Raw genomic sequence first — 18,502 nt, 5'->3', positions numbered from 1 at the left:
TCAGAGTTAAGACAAGAGTCCAGGTGAGCTTTGTACAGCAAGGAGCAGCTCCTGGCTGGAGTATCCGAGGACTTGGGATGACAAAAATGCCACAGTGATCAGATCGGGCGAGGACAAGGGGCGGGCACGGGAGAGAGGAGCCATCTGGGCACCTATCGGCGGTAATGGTTTGGGGCATCTGCAAACATGTACTTGAGTCTGTAGGCTTCAGCCAGCAGCAGCCCAATCTCTTCGTTACCCCAGTGTATTGTGGGCAGGTTTTGGAGCAACATCAAAAGGCCCTGGAAGAGGGGAAGATGTTTAGTTTAGAGAGGGTGAAGGCAGAGCACAGATCCAGCGCAGGCTTGGGGCCAGCCTGACCAGTGGCAGCTGCACTCAGTAACACAGGTCTGAAAGGCTCATTAAGATGTGCTTGTGTCTAGATCTGAACTAGTGAAGCACCCCAAGCCCCTTGAAATAAAGGATGCTATTCCAGGGTTACAGCTGGACACAGGAGGGCAAACACTGTGATCAGAGCTGGAATGGGATGTTTGAACCCTCAACAGCTCCGTTCTCTGTCATCACCAAGGCAAGTTACTTCTAGGCAAAGCTCCTGAGACCAGATGTTCTTGGAGCCAGCTCTGACAGTTGTCTATGTCCACACTGGGCTCCCAACCAGAGCAATTCCCTCCCCTCCACACCCAGGGAATCACCCCCAACTTCAGGCTCTTACTTGGAAGTCTTCCTCATCCAGGATCTCTTTCCGCCACTTTATCAAGAAGGCAGCGCAGACGTACAGGTGGAAATGGGAGAATCCTTCTGGCTCTGACTGTGGACAGCAAAACTCTGAGTGAGCTCCAGCAGCTCAGCTGCAGAACAACTTCCCCAGACACAGATGTCCTACTGGGTCACCCATCACCCAGCTGGCTGTAAACATCCTGGGGCCACCCTGCTTTGTGCCCCTCAGCTGGTGCCAGGAAACCTCTGTCCCCCTGGGGACAGGGACACAAGTGACAGTGACAAGCCAAGCAGGGGGGTCAGTGGAGCCTGCATACCTGGTAGGTGTCCCAGAGGCGGATGGTGCAGCGGAGGGGCAGCTCCCTCATGAGCAGGTTGTTCATCCAGCGAAAGGCAAACTGCAGGTACTCGACCTCGTACTTCCTAAAGTGATTATGTACCTGCTCTGAAACAGCACATTTCACTTACACACCTGGGGCTCACAGTGCCCCAGCTCCAGCACACTGCTCACAGCACAGTGGCTTTCACACTTTCAGGCTGAGACCTTTTTCTCCTGAATTCCTCCTCTGCTCACCCTGTGCTGTCACCAGGAGGTTTCTGGCTGACCCTGCCCTGCCCTGGTTCCATGAGTGTTGTAGGAAGTGTCTACCCCTGCCCCGAGAGTTCTCACAAAGGAGTCCTCCCTCTGTTGTGACAAACCTGACCAGATTCCTGTGTCACCTACCATCGATCCTGCTGACCAGCTCCTCCAGGGCTTTGACTTTCTTCTGGATCCCTGGCTGTGCAAAGGTGTAGTTGTCCTGTGGGGAGAGGCCCCGAGTCAGAAGCAGCAGCTTTAACAACAGCTAGAAATGATCAAACCCAGATCAGCAGTTGGACAGGGAGATGAGATTATCATGAGCCAAGGAGACAGGGCTCTTGGGCACCAGGATTGTCTGCCTGCTGTGAATTCCCTGGTCAGGACAGGGCCATCTGGACAGCCACAGCACCCATCTCCCCAGAGTTCACTAACACATTCAGCTCAGGGAAGGAGCAAAATCTCCCTAATGCTGGAGCATGCAGAATACTCACCCAGACAGGGAGAGGAGACAACCACACTGCTCCCCCAGCAAGGGCAAAGAAACTCCTGTGGCCCCAGAGGCTCACCTGTATCCCATCCAGCAGCTTGCTCATGCACCAAAAGCTGTCGGCTTCGATGCTCCGTAAAACATCCTGGGACAGGTTTGTCACGTCAAAGTTTTCCACATCCTCCTCTGCAAAAGGGAGAGGGAAGAGCATCAGGGAGATGGGAGACACCAGGGACATGGGACAAACCCAGGGGCTTTATCAGGCTAAAGCTTTGCAAGAGGCACTGCAAGACTCCCTGTGTGTTAGGGGTGTGCCTGGCATAGTCACAGCACCCGTGCACTCACCTACTCCTCCAACTCAGCTGAAGAACCCCAAAAGACTTGCTGGCCATGCCCTGAACCCAGTCCAGCTCCCCAGGGAACCACAGGAGGGATCCCACAGTACTTTTGTCATCCTTCTGGGACAAGGGCTGTGCAGGGACAAAGCTCTGGCACATTGGAACCCCTTGGGCACACCTGCCGTGGGGGACAGCAGGTCTCTGCCAGCTGGGAGCACCATAGGGAGAACTGGGAAAGGGGAAACCTTCACTGCAGCCAGAAACCAGAGAAGGAAACTCTGCCCTTGGCTTGGGGCAGCACAAGGGAGCTGCCAGTTGCCACTCCCAGCTGGATTCTTCACCAAAGCACAACAGAGGCACCCAGCCTGGAGGCTGCCAGCTTTGAGGACCCATGAGAAAGAACTGCCAAAGCTTCAGGAACCTCTGTAGGGAGAGCAGGACCCTCAGGCATAGCTGCAAGGAGCCAGAAGCATGCAAAGATCTTCCTGGGCAGCAAAAAGGCACGGAGTTGAATCCAGCACAGGGACAGCTGGGCCACGTGGCACAGAGAGGACTCAGCTTCGTGGGGTTTCTCTCTCTCTCCTGGAGCCTGGCTGGCAGGAGAGCTCCAGCAAACAGAAGCTGCCCCATGCATGGCAGAGCCTCGGTGTGGGGGAAGCAGAGATTTGTGCAAGTTTGTTTTTTAATACCCAGGGGGAGTCTGACAGCACAAGGGTCAGCGGCAGCTCTGTCCCCAAAGGATTCTCAGAGAGTGAAAAAGGCTTCTTGCTTTTAGATGGGCTTGTGAACCCCCAGGGAGTGTAAGGGAGAGATGCCTTGAGGAGGGAGTGACAGTGGTGCTGGTGAGTTTGGAGCAGAATCTCCTGCTCTGGCTCGAAGCCAGGCTCACCTTAACCTGGTGGCTGGAGAGGGAAACAGGCATGGGAAAGCAGTGGGACCGAGGTGGGGAGACAGTCAGGAGACACAGGTCTGGCCCTCCTGGCTTGGCTGACCCAGCAGTTCCCTTCCTTTTCTCCATGGGAAGAGAGCACCCACCACGCTGTTGTCACGCCACTGAATCAGATCAACAAATAACAGGGCTCAACTGGCCCTGTTCCAAGTTCAGAGGCTCAGAAATCCTTGGGAAAAAACAAGAGAAGGAGAAGATGGGGCTCGGGGCTGGAGCCAGGCCACCCTCTTGGCTCAGATACACTGCAGGGCACTGCCACAGGCTGGTGAAAACCAACACCAGCAGGTCCTGCCTGAAGGAGGAAGGGCAGGACAGTCAGTGACTCCAACACTGCTCCCACCTCTGCTTCTCCTCTGGGGCAGAGCTCAGCTCCAGAGCAAACTGCCACCAGGAGCTCTAGGGACAAACAAGAGCTGGTCAAGCACTAATCTCACTATCTTGTACTGCAGAAAGAGCAGCAACGCTGTTTTCCAGCTGCACATCATCATCACCATCCAAAACTGTCACTCTTCTGCTGCCTTCTCTATAGACAGTCTCAAAGGGTCCAGGCAGGGAGACAGGCAGGCAGAATATGTTTAGTGTCCATCTCCTTCCTGAGGTCTCACAGAGAGGAAGGTGGATGGGCAGGCAAAGGAGCAGGACGTGGACACCCAGAACTGGTGGCAGAGGCAGGCTCAGCCCTGAGGGAATGAGCCCTGTGCAAAGACCTGCCCATGGATGGAGGACCACGATGGAGAAGGAGACATGGTGACCTGCCCAGGTGATGGGGAACACCCTGCTCCTTGCACCAGCATGGGGACAGGAGGAGCAGCTCTGCCAGCACCCCCGTGTTAAAGCAGAACAGTGGCAGGAGATCCCCAGCAGGAGGCAACACACACTGCAAGAGGCTGTGAACCGAACCCCAGGTCTCTGGTGGGGCTCAGCACAAAGACCTGCTTAGCAGCAGCACTAAAGAGGCCTCATGGAAAGGAGATACCAACATATGGCTGTGACAGGGACTGAAAGGAAGCCACTGGCTTGGTGACAGCCACCTACAGCAGTGCCACACGGAGCCCAGGGATAACAAGAGCTCAACAAAAGCAAAGTTCTGTGAGTGACGTTTCAAAAGGGCTCAAGGAGGACACAGGAGAAGGGAAAGACCAGAGAAGCCAGGGCTCTGTGCACCCACATCCCTGCTTTCCACAGGGAGGCTTTAATGACTCCCCGTATTCTGGAGAGCAGAGGGGGCTCAGGGCAGGACTGGACAGCTGGAGGAGAGTTAAGCCCAGCCTCAGCTCACAAATTCCCACAGCTCTGGGCAAGTCTGCACTGCACGCAGTGAGCCCCAGGCCCAGGACAAAACTGGAGGTCAGGAGAGGCTGATGAGTGGTGACACAAGTGTCCCCATTCCCATCACCCAAGTTTCTGCTCCTACGTGCAGGGAAAGAGTGTCTTCATTGGACTGTGATTAGGATTTAGTGACAAAGCCAGTTAGAGGCAAACAAGATCAATACTTCCCATGGCACTGCTCCCCTCTACAGCCCTGGTGTGGTGCCAGACAGGTCCCAAAGCTGGAACAACCTCTTATGCAAGGCCTGGAATCAGGGATGGAAGTGGTGTCACACAGGCAGAGAGCACTGGGAGAGGCTGCAGGGCCAGCACTGACACAACCTGGGGATGCTGAACTCACTTGAGCTTTGTCACTGCCATCCTAAATGCAAACACAAGCCCTGAGAGCTGGGCGTGACTCAGCAGAGGGGCTGCAGGACCTGAGCTGGGAGGGACTGAAACCTCAGTGCCTGTGCTTGTTATGCCCTCTCTGATCACCTGGAAAAACGGGGGTATGGTTTCCTCCAGGAGGTGCTGAGGTGTCATTCCTGCCCCAATTCCTCAGCTGCCACAACATCTCTCTACATCCCCATCCTCCCTAGAGGTCCTGGGAGCTTGTGCCCATCCAGAAGGCACCACCAACAAGCTCAGCTGCTCCTGCACCTTCAACACCTCCCTCAAGCTCTTCCTCAGCAGCACCTGCAGCAGAAGCCATCAGTCAGGAGGAAGAATCACTCCAGCTTTGGATTGCTCAGTGGCAGGGGCCCAAAGCTTCCATGCTTGCTGCCAAGTAGCTGAGGCAGTGGTGTCCATGCAGGAGGCAGGGAGAGCATCACAAGAGGTGAGCCAGTTTGCCATGTTGGGGGAGAGGAGAAAACACAGCAGTTAAACCTATCCCACCTGCCAAGGGTGCACTGCAGTCTGCCCACCACCTGCAAGAAGCAGGAGGTTTGGATCCAGACTGGGTGGATGCAAGTGTGGGAAAAGCAACTGGTCTCAACTGGCAGAAGGGGTCAGGGGAGTTCAGATAAGGACTGGAAAACTCTGGGGATGAGCTTCTCCCTGCCTCAGCCTAGCTGGTGTTTTCTGGAGCTGGTCAAAGGAGCACACACACCCAGGATTCAAGGCATTGCTCAGAAGGAAGAGGCAAACAGCGTCAGTGGGATGCCTTCAGGCAGGCTCAGGAGATGCAGGTTAATAAAGGGGTCATCCAGGCCCCAGAGCATCCAGGGCAGCTAGAAGAAGCAGAAGAAACAGCTTCCTGTGAATGTTTTCCCCTCAGTTCCCCTCCTTCAGGACCTGGAGAGGCCCACATCCTTCCGGCACCTTCCATGGCGATGATGGAAAGGCATCAAGACAAAGGCACTGCAGTGTGGCCGAACTGCTCTCACCACTGCCCGAGCCAGCTGTATTTAATGCCTCTGCACACAAGGGCTGGAGTTTGTTGGGTAACTGCTGACTGTTCCATTGTTTGTGTCAACTTCAAACAAAGGAAGCTGCTGAACTGTTCCCTGGAAGTGACTGACAAGCTACAAACCATTCCCTGCCTAAACCACACTCCTTTTCCCCATTCCCATTTTCCCTTTCCAACCCTTGCAGGAGATGCCAGACCAGACCAGTGAAGGATGTTTCAGGCCTTGGGCTGATAAAACGTAGAGTGCAGACATTATCAACCAGACACATTAATCAGCTGCTGAGCTCCAAGGAGAGATTTTAACTGATCTGCAGAAAAGAGGATTTGTTGTCTGCAAATGCAATACCTCCCCAAATCACAGGATGATGGGTCAGAAGCCTACAATGAACTTGGCAGTGGGGACCAGCCTGTGAGACTGCTTCATGAGAAGCCCCTGGATTGGACAGTAGAAGATCAGGGTGTCATCCTGGCCTTGTGTTTCACAGCTAAACAACATCACCAGCTTGTGATCTCCCACCTCTGGCCGTCAGCTCTGAGTCACATGGGCACCCCACGGTCCCCAGAGAGCTGCAGTGGTCCCGGCTGTGGGGGACAGCCCTTCAGAAGCTCTGATTCCAACATCCCAGGGGACACGGTGGGCAGCCAAGCAGAGGAGCCGGCTGGCAGCACAGTGGGTTCCTTTGAGGATCTCGTGGTCAACAAAACACCTGCTCTGAAAGGAGAGCAGGAGCAGCAAACCCAAGAGATTTGAGGATGGAGCCAGGGCTGGTGCCAACTTCCCAGAGCAAGGGAAAATGCAAGGGGAAATTTTCCAGGCCAGTTGTACACCCACCTGTGAGCATGGGAATACCTGCAGGTGCCACACAGCTGTGTGAGCCCTCAGTGGCTCTGTGGGCAGGGGGTGCCTGAGCAATACAAGCTGTTCCCTTTCCCAAGGAAGATACAGCTGGGAAAATACAGGGAGAATTTCCCTTGAGCAAGAGACTTCCCACAGAAAGGTGAGCTGTCCCTTGGTACAGGCTGCACAAGGATTACCAAACTGTGCAAGGCCTCTCTGGCTGCAAGAACTTGGGTGCAGCACAGACTGAGCTGATCCAGGCTCCAAGGATCCTGAAAATTAATGATCCAGCATGGAGAGCCCTCAGCCCTGCCCTGCCCAGCTCCTCAGGGGCCTGTCTGCAAAGGCAGCTGTAGAGAGGAGGCTCCAAACCAACTACTTAAATCCTGTTGCAGAGGGGTTATGAGGGACTGACCACTGCCAGCTCTTTCCCACGGACATTAAAGGCAATTATTGATTTGTCTTTTAACTCTGACTGCTACACCAGGGAGCAGGTAGGCACCACAACAGCTTGTGACCTAAAGGCTGGCTTTCAGTCCCAGGCTCTGGAGACAAAAGGGTTGTTGTTGCTTGGCCAAATTCAGCTCAACTGGTCCTGCAGAGGAATTTTTCCCTCCAACCCAAGTTTCAGAGAGAGCTGGAAACAGGAAGGCCACATCCAGAGAGGAAGCTTCAATCAGGAGTGAAAACAGCCCTGAAGGATGGTGAGAAGTACGAACCCAGCACAGAGCCTGACAGGGCCAATGCAGCATGAACTCTGCTGCCACATGCAGGGAGAGCTGAGCCCTAGCACCCACCAGGGTACAGGACTGCAGAAGTCACACCACGTACCCACAGGCAGCTCTGATGCTTCACACCAGCTCCCTTCTTGCCTGGGTCACTCACTGTGCACAGCTCTCCTTCTAACCCAATAAATCAATCCTGAGCAAGTGGTCTCTGCCAGGACTAAATGCCATGGATGCTGCTCAGGCCACAGGAGAAGCCTCTCACAGGGAACCTGCTCAGATCTGACCTGCTCTTCCCACAGAAGGGAATTCACTCCAGCTGCCATCAGAGACACATTTGGTGCTTTCTCCTTCAGGCTGTGAGGAGCAACAGCACTGCCCAGGGATCAACCCTGAGCACACTGGCTGTCTCAGTGGCAAGCAAGGTGGCTCAGCTCTTCACAAGGCCCTCAGCAGAGGCAGATCAGCACTAGTTTACAAAGCCTCAGCTTGATAGTGGAAGGCTTTCACTCACTTCAACACTTCAACTTTTGGATAAAACCTTAAAAATATTTATTCAACAGGATTTCTGTCACTAATACAGTCTTATAAATTCGTTTTTCCTTCTATTTACAGTGAAAACTAAGAGCCTTTAAACATGGGGATTATGACATCCCAGCATTAATGTCAACTCCAAAACACAGCTAGAGCCAGAGAAAGAATAAAAGCATGATGGGTGGAAAGGACTTGATCTCCAGGTAAAAGCAAGCGGCTGACAAGAAATCCAGAAGCAGCAGGGAGAAGTCAGTTTGCTTTCTGAAACTCTCAGTTTGAGAAACACACCTGTACTAGCAGCAATGGAGGGAATCTGTATTTAAATAGTTTATTTCACATTCTTGGCAGGGTCTCTTTATATTTCACTTATTCCTCCTAGAGCAGGAACTGTCTCCCAAGTCCAAGCTTTTAGAGCAAGACCCTCCTCCCAACTCCATATATCAGGGCTTTGCCTGAACTCCCTCAGTGCCTAAAAGATCCCACTGCCCTCCAAGCTGAGAGGTTGGTGAGTACACTGAAATGCAAACCCACCCTTAGCACTTAACCTTCTGTGGGGCTCAGCAAGATTATGAAACTGAAGTCAATTCAGCCAGGGAGCAGAGATACAAGAGGTCAAAATACAACTCCAGCCTGGCCCAGGCACTCTGAAGGAGGAGTACATCATCCCCTTCTCCAGCAAAGCGAGTTTTCCTCATGCCAGCATTTCACACCATTGCAAACCCCGTGGTCAGGAGTGCTTGGAGCAGCAAGTGTCACTTACCAACGTGCTCAGAGAGGAACACGACAAAGAACGGGGTGACCAGGTCATTGATGCCCTGCACATAGCCGCTGGCTGGGTGGCGAATGGCCCAGATAAACAGGATTCTCTCAAAAATCTAAGGAAGAATGAGGGAAAGCAGGTACCTGCATTAGCCATGCACAAAGGGAAGGCAGAAAAGCATAACTGCTAAGCTCAGGGAGTGCAGACCATGCACTGACAGGCTTTTCTGTAGCAGTAAGGTAGGGTTAGAAGCATAAAAGTCCTAAGAGAAACTCCTGTGTGATCCACAGATCCCATACACAGGCCAGCCCACTCTTCAGACAAGACAGTCCAGGCTCCTCATCAAAACCTCTGCCTGAAGAAAGGCAAACCCAACTTTTCAAGACCCAGATAGCTTAATATCCACAGGACAGGGCTGCCTCTTGGCAGAGCAGCGTCCTTGGCTGAACATCAGGTGTGAAGATGAGGTATCAGCACAGTACTTCCAGAAAAACACAGATCAGGACAGTTCCCAACAGAGCAGCCTCCCTCACAACAACCAGCATTCCCAGACTGCCCCAACCCCCTGGACACCATGCTCTGACACACCACATACACACACTGAGCTTGTTTCCAGAGAGGACAGGTGCCCACACCTCCTGGCCACCTCTCGAACCCATCCCTGCCCGGTAGCTCCCATAAAAAAGGTTTTGAAGCAAAACAGAACTATCCTGTGTTCTGGTTCAAATGCCTTCAATTTGTCTCAAAACAAAAGCTTCAGGTTTTTTACCAGCTCTTGGCTCCATCTTGCCAAAGAAGAGATCATCTCATAACCCCCAAGCTCCAAGTTTGATGTCTTCCAGAAACATGGGACAAGACCAGACAGTTCCAGGAGGTATTTGCATTGGGAGCTGTCAGGCAGGGAAGTTTCCTCACAAAGTTAACTCACTAGGAGCAGTGCTGGCCTCACTCCACACACACATCCCATGGCAAATGTAGGGCAGGAGCTTCACCCCCCCCCCTTACCTCCTGGACGAGTGGCTGCTGGAAGAGGGGAATGAGTGGGTTGGTCCTTGGAATGTCAATGTGGATCTGGAAAAGAAGGTGGGTTACACACACCAGCTGTGCTTTCCAGGGGCACAATAACTCATCACAGGCTAACAGAGGGGAATCCACCATCAGTGTTCCCCCAGGCAAGAGCTGACAAGCCCAGTGAGGGCTACCTATGACAACTGTACTGACAAAATAATCTACAGGTATCTGCAGTGTGCTCTGCTCACATGCAGGCAGGTAGTTCAGAGCTGAAATTTAGTCTTAGATCAATTTAGGAAAAGCTTAAACTAACAAGGACAGAACCACGGTGCCTCTTCCCCAAAGAGAAGACTCCTCCCAGCTACAGCTAGAGCAAGTCCTGGCATGACCCTACCCACGGGGAGAAGCAGCAGCAAGAGAGAGGAAAGGGCTATACCCAAAGCAGAAAGGCAGAGGAGGTTCCTACCTGTCTGTAGGTGTCCTGGTGGTGCTCCTCATTCCGGGAGTCGTAGTACTGCTGGATGAAGCCAAAGTACTCCTCCCTTTTCCGCTGCAGGGTCAGCTTCCGGCGCTCCGAGTTGGCGGGGAGATAGCCCTGAATTGGGAAAACTCAGCTCAGGGCAGACCCTCTTTCCTCACCAGCCCTTGAAATCCTGCCAGCTGTGCACCCAGAAACATCAGGCACACAACTCAGGAGCTGGGGAAAGAGCTTTCATGGAATTTGGCCTTTTCCAGTCCCTGATCTTGGAGAAACCCAACTTCATCAGGTTCAGTTTCCCAAAAGAGCGTGAACCACCCAGTCCCCCCACCAATCTGAGCTTTGAGCTCAAAGAGGATGCAGCAATGACACTCCCTGACCAAAAAAACCCTACAGCTCACCTGTAAGCTGGGCACTGGGAACACACAAGCAAAGCTGGCTGTGGGACACATGGAGCACATGTCCCTGACGTGGCACAGTCCCCCCAGACTGCGGGGTCACAGCTCCCAGTACTTACTGAGAGCAGTCTCCACGTCACAGGCCGGACCTCTCTGGGCACACCAGGCCAGCTGCATTTTCTCAGCTCATCTGCAAACGGACAGTGGTGGCAATGGATTAGATCCTAGGCACGTCCAGGCACCACTACACCTAGAAGGAGAGGAAAGCCCAGTCTGCTCCTGCAGGCTCTGGAGACAATGAGCCTCCAGGAAGGCTCCCACACTAGCAATGACTGGGGATGTGGGTCTACTGCAAGGAGAGTAGAGATGATTTCAGCCCAGCTTGGGCACAGAACTGGGAGCTGCAGGGTCACCAATGTGCCAGGACCTCAGTTCTCATGCAGAGCCCAACAGCCCCCAGTGATCCCAACCATCATGTGAAAGATGGAGAATGATTAGGGACAGACAGGAAGTGGTTGGAGGACATCATCATCTGCCAACAGAGAGTTTGCAGATTCTTGCAAACATCCCACCTGGTACAACTGCAGGCAGTAATTTTTTCCACCCTGAAGCAGACCTGATGCAGGCAGCAGGCCCCCTCTGCCTTCCCCTGCCCACCCAGAGGCACCTTCATTCTGCCCCACTCACCCAGGTCGGTGTTGTGGCTGGAAAGGAGCTGCCGGAACTTCTCCAGGCGCGTTTTCTCCCTCACAGTCATGGGGGGAGCCCCAGAGGCGTTTTGGTCAGAGATTCGAGCCACAAGTGGAATGACAGGCCGGAGGGGAAGGGACTGCTGCTTCTGCAGGGGACTCCGCACACAGGCCTCCTCTGCAAGGACCAGATGCTGCACTGAGCTGGGGAAGGAGGTTCCACCTCTCCAACCCCACCTCGCTCTTCCAGCCACTGTCAGACACTGCAGATTTCACCCTTCTGTTCCTCAGCACCATGGAACAGCATCACTGGTCCACTCCAATGGATCAGCAGTTCACAGGCATCTGTTGTAGGTCTTCCATCACTTCCCCCCATTTCTGCCTCTCTTTCTTCCTCCTGCATCCAGACACCTGGCTGCAAGTGGATCAGACTTCCCTCTGCGCAGGGGAAGGCATGGGTAGGACACAAGAGACAAGGCAGAACTGACCTTCAGATCCCTCTGCTCTCCAGTGATCCAAACACCCAATCAAGCTAATTGCTAGTGCAGACAGAGGAGCTGGTGGGCTGCCAGTGCCACCTCCTGGGGTACTCTCACTGCACAGGCAGACAAGGCAGAGCGAGCAGGAGCTGCTGCTGCCAAATTCCCTGCCCAAGCTGTGTCAACAGGACCTCACCCAGACCTTTGCTAAACGCGGCACACCAAGACACAGAGGAAGCAGACAGTGAGCAAATCTCAGCAAGAACTTAACAGATCTCAAAACTGACTTAGCACCCAGAACATGGAATACTCTGGTACAGACAGACATGCCTGTATGCAGGATATTGAGCAGCTGAGGGCACAAGCATTAAAGCCAGGGCTCTGAAAATGGCTCCTTGGAGTACAGGATACTAAAAGGAAGAAAAAGTCTCTCTTGTGCTTATGGGCTGTGTCACAGCCTCTTGCCCACACTATGAGTAGCAACAAGCAGTTGAATTCAGTGGCCAAGCGGGAAAGCACTGGAGCACGAGGCTGCTCCTGAAGATGGCTCTTACCAGAGGTCCTGGAGAGCTGGGCCTCGCTGCTGGACTTGATGACCTTGCAGTTGGTGGGCAGGTCACCGAGGGCAGGCTGGCACCGCTCAGGCTTCACCCGTAGCTTGCTGTGGTTCTCCAAAACCTGCGCTGCCGTGGCCTTGGCCACTTTAGAGTTCAGAGTTTGCAAAGAAGATGAGGAGGAGGAGGAGGAGAAGTCCTCATCTTCGTCATCCCCGATGTCCCAGGCATCGCTGGTACTGCGGGCAAACTCGTGGAAGCTGGAGGCCTTCTTGCTTTTCATGGGGAGCCCACTGGCCTTGGAGCGGTCCTTGATGAAGCTGCAAGCCAGAGAGGAGCAGGATCAGAGCTGTGCTGTTGGATGAGTTCATTTTCTTTCCTTTCCCCATGCCCTCACTCCCTTTGTCCAGTTTCCCTGTTCCTCCTCCCAGACCTAAGGAATATGTTAAGTCTCTCTGGGCTGCCCACTGCCAGGAGTGGCTGTCACAGACTGCTGTGACAGCAGTCACAGAAGCCACAGTGGCAGCACACAGCTGGAGAGGTGCCAGGCTTCTTGGCTCAGAAGGGCAAAGGGGAGACAGGTACAATTCCTCCAGCTCTGCCTTCCCCCACCCTACACAAAAAAGGTAGATTAACACCCAAAAATAGGGCTTGCAACCTGGAGAGAGGCATGTCAGAAGTCAGACACAGCAGGTCTCCTTCCATGGACACTCCCAAAACAGCTGCACTTGTTCCCAGCAGCCAGACCAGCCTGGGTCTTTCCTCAGGCACAGAAGGAATTTACTCTTAAGCTACAGGAGCCAAAGTCCACCACCTGAAGCAGGGAACTTTTACCACTACACAGCACAAGATGGGGACAAGGAGGCAGTTCAGATCCAGAATTCTCCCTTTTCCTGCTGCAGTTCTCCAGCCTCGTAGCTGCTGGGCAGCTTTACCTCCCTTTCCCTTAATTCCTCCAGATCCAAAGAGGAGCTGAAGGATCAGACACCACTGCTAAAAAAAAAAAAAAAAAAGTCTTTCCTTTGATGTGGGTGTTACTGTGTGGATTTCTGGCCATAAAGGGCACCAGATAAGCTCTCCCTGCAAGCTTTCATAGAGCTCAAGGCAGCACCACATCCCAGTGCTGTCCTTCTTTGTTGCAATATCACAGTGCCAGGGATGCTGGAGATCTCCACCTACTGCAGAACTGAGCCCTGAACCTGCCAGGCCTTGTGGCCTGCATCTCCAGGAGACAAACACTTACTTTTTGGTGAGCCGGGAATCCAGTGGAGGATGCTGTGCTCCATAGACAGGTTGAATGCTGCAGGAAGGGGAAAAGAAAAAAAACCCAAGGTGCTGTAAAAAGAGGTCCTACAAATAATCTCAGCCTAAACTTGGGTCATGCTTCTTGCCTGCTATTGAGAGCTGAATGAAAGACCAAAAGCAGCTTTAAAAACCTTCTAACTTAAAAGCCTTAGATCCAAAATGACACATTCAGATGAAGACTTGTTCTCTGCAGCAGCAAAGAGAAACCTTCTTTAAACTCTTAGGCCCTGTCCCGCCTGTGCTGGGATTTGAGATCTGCTCTTTTCTGCACCACCAGCTCACTCCAAACAACCACATGTCTCAGTCTACCTGCTGCATACACCGAGTTAATTCTCTTTTCCAGCAAGGGGACTTCCAGTTTTGGGAGTTCACCCTTCCAGGCACTGTGGGACAGGGAAGGACTCCAGGCAGTGACACTGGGACTCCTCCGTAAATGTACTTTAGGGTTTGAACCCCATGCTGGCTCCAGGATCACAGCCAGTGCCACAGGAGAAGGAATGTCTGGTACAGTATGTGGTTTGACTCGGGTCCAAATCCTGGTTTAATCAACTACTTCCTATGTGGCCTGAAATGAGTCACCACATCTCAGTTCTTTCAGTTCCTTGGGACAAGGAGCCTGAGGGCTCCAGGCCCTACATGGGGAGCATCACCTCAGAGAGGAGCCACTAAAAACACACTCATCGCTGGTTTTGCAGAGTCTGGAGGTGAGACAGGGATCCTGACTTATCACCTGCATTTGAGGAACTATTCACAGCCACCCCACCCTGGAAAACAACCTCTGGAAAACAAGTCCTGCAATGCCATGGCAGAGACAAAGGCCCATTCAGAGCTGGCACACAAGGAACAAGCTTCTCTTGGGTCAATAGAGCTGGCCTGGTTTCTAGGAGCTGCAGATGGTGCCCGGCAGTAAAACCAGCAGAGCCCAGCCATGGAGGAGAGGGATGGCAGCCTGGTGCAGCTGGAAAGCACGCTGGGAACAAGCTGAGGATGCAGAAGCAACAGGTCCAGCTGGCAAGGAAGAGATGCAGAGAGCCAGGGCAGAGGCTGGAAACAACCACAACACAGAGAGATCCTGGTGGAGCAGCCCAACAAGGGGTGGGCTCACCACTGCAGTGGTTGTCCCTCGTGGCTGGAAGGGCTCACTGTGTTTATCCATCGAGGATTAAGCCTAGGACAGCGTGTGATGACTAATGAGTACCTGGAAGTCAGGGCAGCAATTAAGCAGATGTACCTCCACGGGTGGACATAGCAAAGAGATGATGAGTAAGAAGAACAAGCCCTCCAGATCAGCACTGCTTCCCAATGACTTGTGGCAGCTCCCTGCAGGACAGGAGCCAGCAGAGCCTCTCCCATACCCAGTACCAAACTCACACTGTCCCATGATAGCCAGCACAAGGCTGCTCCTTTTTGTCAGGGACCCACAGGCTGCCAGTGGGGAACTGCTTTGATCCACCTGTGAAGGCCTGGACTTCACAAGAGCAATGAGCGTGTGTGTTAGAGAGAGGAGGGGATGTGGCAGCCAGTGCTGGGGGAGAAAACCCTTTCCTGGGGTTCTGAATCAATGTTTGATAAAATGGCAGAGGGTCCCACCTGCACACAGCTCTTTTTAAAGTCCTACAACCCAGACATTCCCAAACAAAGAATCTCAAGCTGATCTAAGCTGTGCTCCCAGCCTGACTGGACAAGTCCCCTGTTCTGTCCCAGTTTAAACTCTTTGGGACAGGTATTTCCTGTTACCTGGATGTTCAGTGTAGGGCACAAGGGGTGACCAATGGTGTGAGGTACAATGTCTGTGCTCCCCGTGTGACACCTCACAGGATCATCACAGGGTGTGGGTTATTGACACTGCAGCAGAGCGTAGCCATGAAACGTCACTGCCCCTCTGGACACAGAACATATTTATTTCCAGCAGGCTGTTTCTCCCCTTTTAAAATAGCATTTAAATAACCCCACCAGACCCTGGCTGCCCATCTCTCTGAAGAGCAGGGAATAAACAACACATCGCAGAGGACAACACACCAGAGCACTCTGTCAACACATCCCTAGAAAATTATCAAGGAGAAAATTCCCAGTGCAAAAAACCTCAAGACAGCACTGGAAAAACAAAACACTGTTTACCAGTTCTAAACCTACACCTAAAATCCACCCTGAATCTACAGGGACCAAAAGCTAATAAACTTTATTAGCAAATAAAAGCTAATACAACTAAGTGACCAAGCACACAAAGTGTCATGGAAAAGGAAGCTAACACAGTATCCAAGTCCCTACAAAGCCTCCTTCTGCCAGATTGTCAGGGGAAAGAAAGGAGAGAGCCAAGAATCTGTACAGGAGGGTCTCTCAAAGCTCAGACAAAAAAGAAGAAAGGGGGGTTCATGTCTAGCGACTACGGATGCAGCACATCACACCTCCACCTTCTGAGTCAGGTTGCTGAAGACCTATTGGTGACTGTCCCTGGAAACCACCAGCACACAGGAGGTAACAAGGCTCCTGGATCCAGGATATCTGCCAAGCAGGCAGTTAGGAGCAGGAGAGAACACTGCCAAAATCTTCTAGATGCAGAGTGTCACAGGCAGGACCGGCTGCCGGCAAGACCGGTTCACCTGGTTTGGGGTTTCCAAGGCAAAGCTCAAAAGTCACCAAATGCAGAAGAGAGGTGGTGTCCAAGACCACCAGCTGAGAGCAGGGCTGAGACCTTCGGATAAGAGACAGGAGCAGTTGGGAAATAACCCAGGGAAAGCACAGGATTTTCCTCCCACAGGAGCAGCAGAGGAGGAACAGAGAGCTCCTTGCTCTCCCTTTGCTTACTGCAGACATGGATTGTCCAGCCAACCTGAAGGAGCTGCACAGTGACAAGCAGATGAGTGAAAGCACATTAGAAAGAGGTATTTAACTGGCCCAGCAGGATTTAAAGCCAACTAAGCATTTCAGACTGCACCTGTACCCCAGGAGGCGAAGGGCAGGGTTCAGATAAGGCAAATGAGAGCAAAAGTAAGGAGCACCAGGCAGGAAAAACACTTGAGAGAGCCTCCCCAGAGAGGTGGATGCCCTCTTTCCATGTGAGCCTTGCTCCCAAGGCGTTGTAGGGAGCCTCTCCTTCATCAATACCAGCCTCTTCTTCCTAAATACCATGTCCATCACACATTTCACTTGTTTCTCCCATCCCTGAGTGAGTAGAGATGCCTTGACAGGAACCAGAACATCACAGCCAGAAGAACTGAGGCACAGGAGCTACAAACAGAGCCCTCACAGTCCTTCCTCTTGAGCAGAGGGGGACCAGGAGCGACATCCCACACCAGAGAGGATAATGGGGGGTTCTATGCATTATCAGGGACACCCCTGTGGGACAGAGCTGCTGCCACCCAAGGCGACACCTCTAAGGACTTCGGGAAAGGATGTTCTCTTCAGTATCTGTGGAAAGGAAGACAGTACAGCCCTGGCTCTGAGACCACCCCGAAGAGGCCTCCAAGGCACCCTGATCCCTCCATCCTGCTCCCCATGGGGGGCACACAGGGGGTCCCCGCAGCCCCCACACAACCTGCCTTGTCCTACAGATGAGGGAGCAGCTCTGACCCTATCCTTGACCCTTATACATGAAGCCTTCCACCAGCAAAATTCCCGTCCCATAGCCTGGCGTGGCCCCGGCATCCCCCCTATTCCAGGGAAGAACCCCGGGGCCCCCAACCAGCTTCTCAGCCCCGCAGCCAGGACAGATCCGCCTGGTATCCCTCGAGGTACCCTCAGCCCCAGAGCCAGGGTGGGTGACAGCCCCTTCCCCAGGCAGAGCGACGGCTCCAGCCCTCAGCCGGAGCGCCGGGGGCGCGGCCCTCGCACCCCTTTCCCGGGGCTCACCTGCCCGGCAGCTTGGCGCTCCGCTTCCAGAACTGCCTGCCGCTCTCGGCCGCCATGGCGGAGGGCGGGGCGGGCCCGGCGGGCCGGCCAGCCCGCGAGCGGGGAGCGGGGACCCCCGGCCGGCCGGCCCCCGGCGCGGCGCGGGGCGCGGAGCAAGGCGCGGCCCCCGCAGCCGCCTCACGGCCGCCCGCCCGCAGCCCGCGGCGCCGCCATCTTTGCTCCGGGCGGGCCCAGCGCCGCCATTGGCCGCTGCGCGCGAGGCGTCGCGGATCGGCCAATCGCAGGCGGGCACGGCCGTGGCGCGCGCGGGGGGCGGGGCCTGCTGCGCTGGAGGGGCGGGAGAGACCATGGGGGGGACGCGGGGGGGGGGCGCGGGGCGGCACCACCCGGCTCCTGCCGGGGCGGCCAAATGACATTTTCTGGGATTTGGGGATTTCTGGTTTTCCAGGGAATTCGCGGCGCGTTTTCATCCCTGCTCTGGATCCCGCTTGCCTTTACGTGTGGCATTTTAGATCCGGTGAAGTGGGTGCTTCAGTCTGATAGGGGAGCTGTTTCTGTTCAGACTTTTAGAATTAAGGAAATTAAATAAATTAAAAAATGCCTCCAGGCAGCATGGCATTTTCTGCACCAGACGCTATTATTTGTCTTCTTTTTATTTATAGTGCACAAAGCCCATAAACAGTGCTCCAGATTGGAGTAACACCTCTCATATTATTACTATTATTCTCCAGCCCACTTACTCCCATATGGAGCACTGAAGAATAATTAATAATGAGTAGTTATGCAAATATTGTATTGTATATGCAAATTAGTGAGCAATTTTTTTTTTCCACTGCCGCCCCATAACCAACACCAAACACCTGCAGCACAAAGAACTGCAAAAAAAGCAAAAATAAATGAAAAAAACACACACACAAAAACGGCATTAAAAGGGTCAAAAACCGAACCACAGTAAAAAATTAAAAAGCTGACAACAGCTCCAGGACCATTGAGAATAAACCAGAAACAGAGTCCCAGCCTGGAACTGGCTACTTCCACTTTTTAGGTATCTGTGGTCTGGGTGTCCATGGTCTATCAATCTTGCTAATA

At 53.3% G+C, this 18,502-nt stretch overlaps 1 protein-coding gene across 1 annotated transcript; it reads right to left on the bottom strand.

Moving 5' to 3' along the window:
• Positions 1-5: 5 nt before the first annotated feature.
• TBC1D22B (TBC1 domain family member 22B) lies at positions 6-17,541 on the bottom strand. The gene is made up of 13 exons (XM_068995931.1): positions 17,414-17,541; positions 13,503-13,559; positions 12,260-12,579; positions 11,225-11,404; positions 10,657-10,727; positions 10,128-10,256; positions 9,656-9,721; positions 8,651-8,765; positions 1,864-1,970; positions 1,442-1,517; positions 1,035-1,162; positions 713-808; positions 6-281 (listed from the first exon to the last, which is right to left on the bottom strand). Exons 1-13 carry the CDS (start codon positions 17,467-17,469, stop codon positions 153-155), a joined length of 1,530 nt encoding a protein of 509 aa, XP_068852032.1. The 5' UTR covers positions 17,470-17,541; the 3' UTR covers positions 6-152.
• Between the last annotated feature and the right edge of the window lie 961 nt (positions 17,542-18,502).

The sequence above is a fragment of the Aphelocoma coerulescens genome, chromosome 26 (genome assembly GCF_041296385.1).
Source record: "Aphelocoma coerulescens isolate FSJ_1873_10779 chromosome 26, UR_Acoe_1.0, whole genome shotgun sequence".
In the NCBI taxonomy this organism is placed as follows: domain Eukaryota; kingdom Metazoa; phylum Chordata; class Aves; order Passeriformes; family Corvidae; genus Aphelocoma; species Aphelocoma coerulescens.
The sequence above is the reverse complement of the archived record's forward strand: the minus strand, read 5'-3'. Positions and strand labels throughout refer to the sequence as shown.

Bases quoted from the DNA above. Each gene is read 5' to 3' on its own strand.
- TBC1D22B (XM_068995931.1), bottom strand. From the start codon at position 17,469: ATGGCGGCCGAGAGCGGCAGGCAGTTCTGGAAGCGGAGCGCCAAGCTG. The intron at 9,722-10,127 runs GTAGGAACCTCC...CTTCTTTTCCAG, and splicing joins ACCAGGACACCTACAGACAG to ATCCACATTGACATTCCAAG. The intron at 282-712 runs GTAAGAGCCTGA...CCCCTCTTCCAG, and splicing joins TGGATGAGGAAGACTTCCAA to GGCCTTTTGATGTTGCTCCA.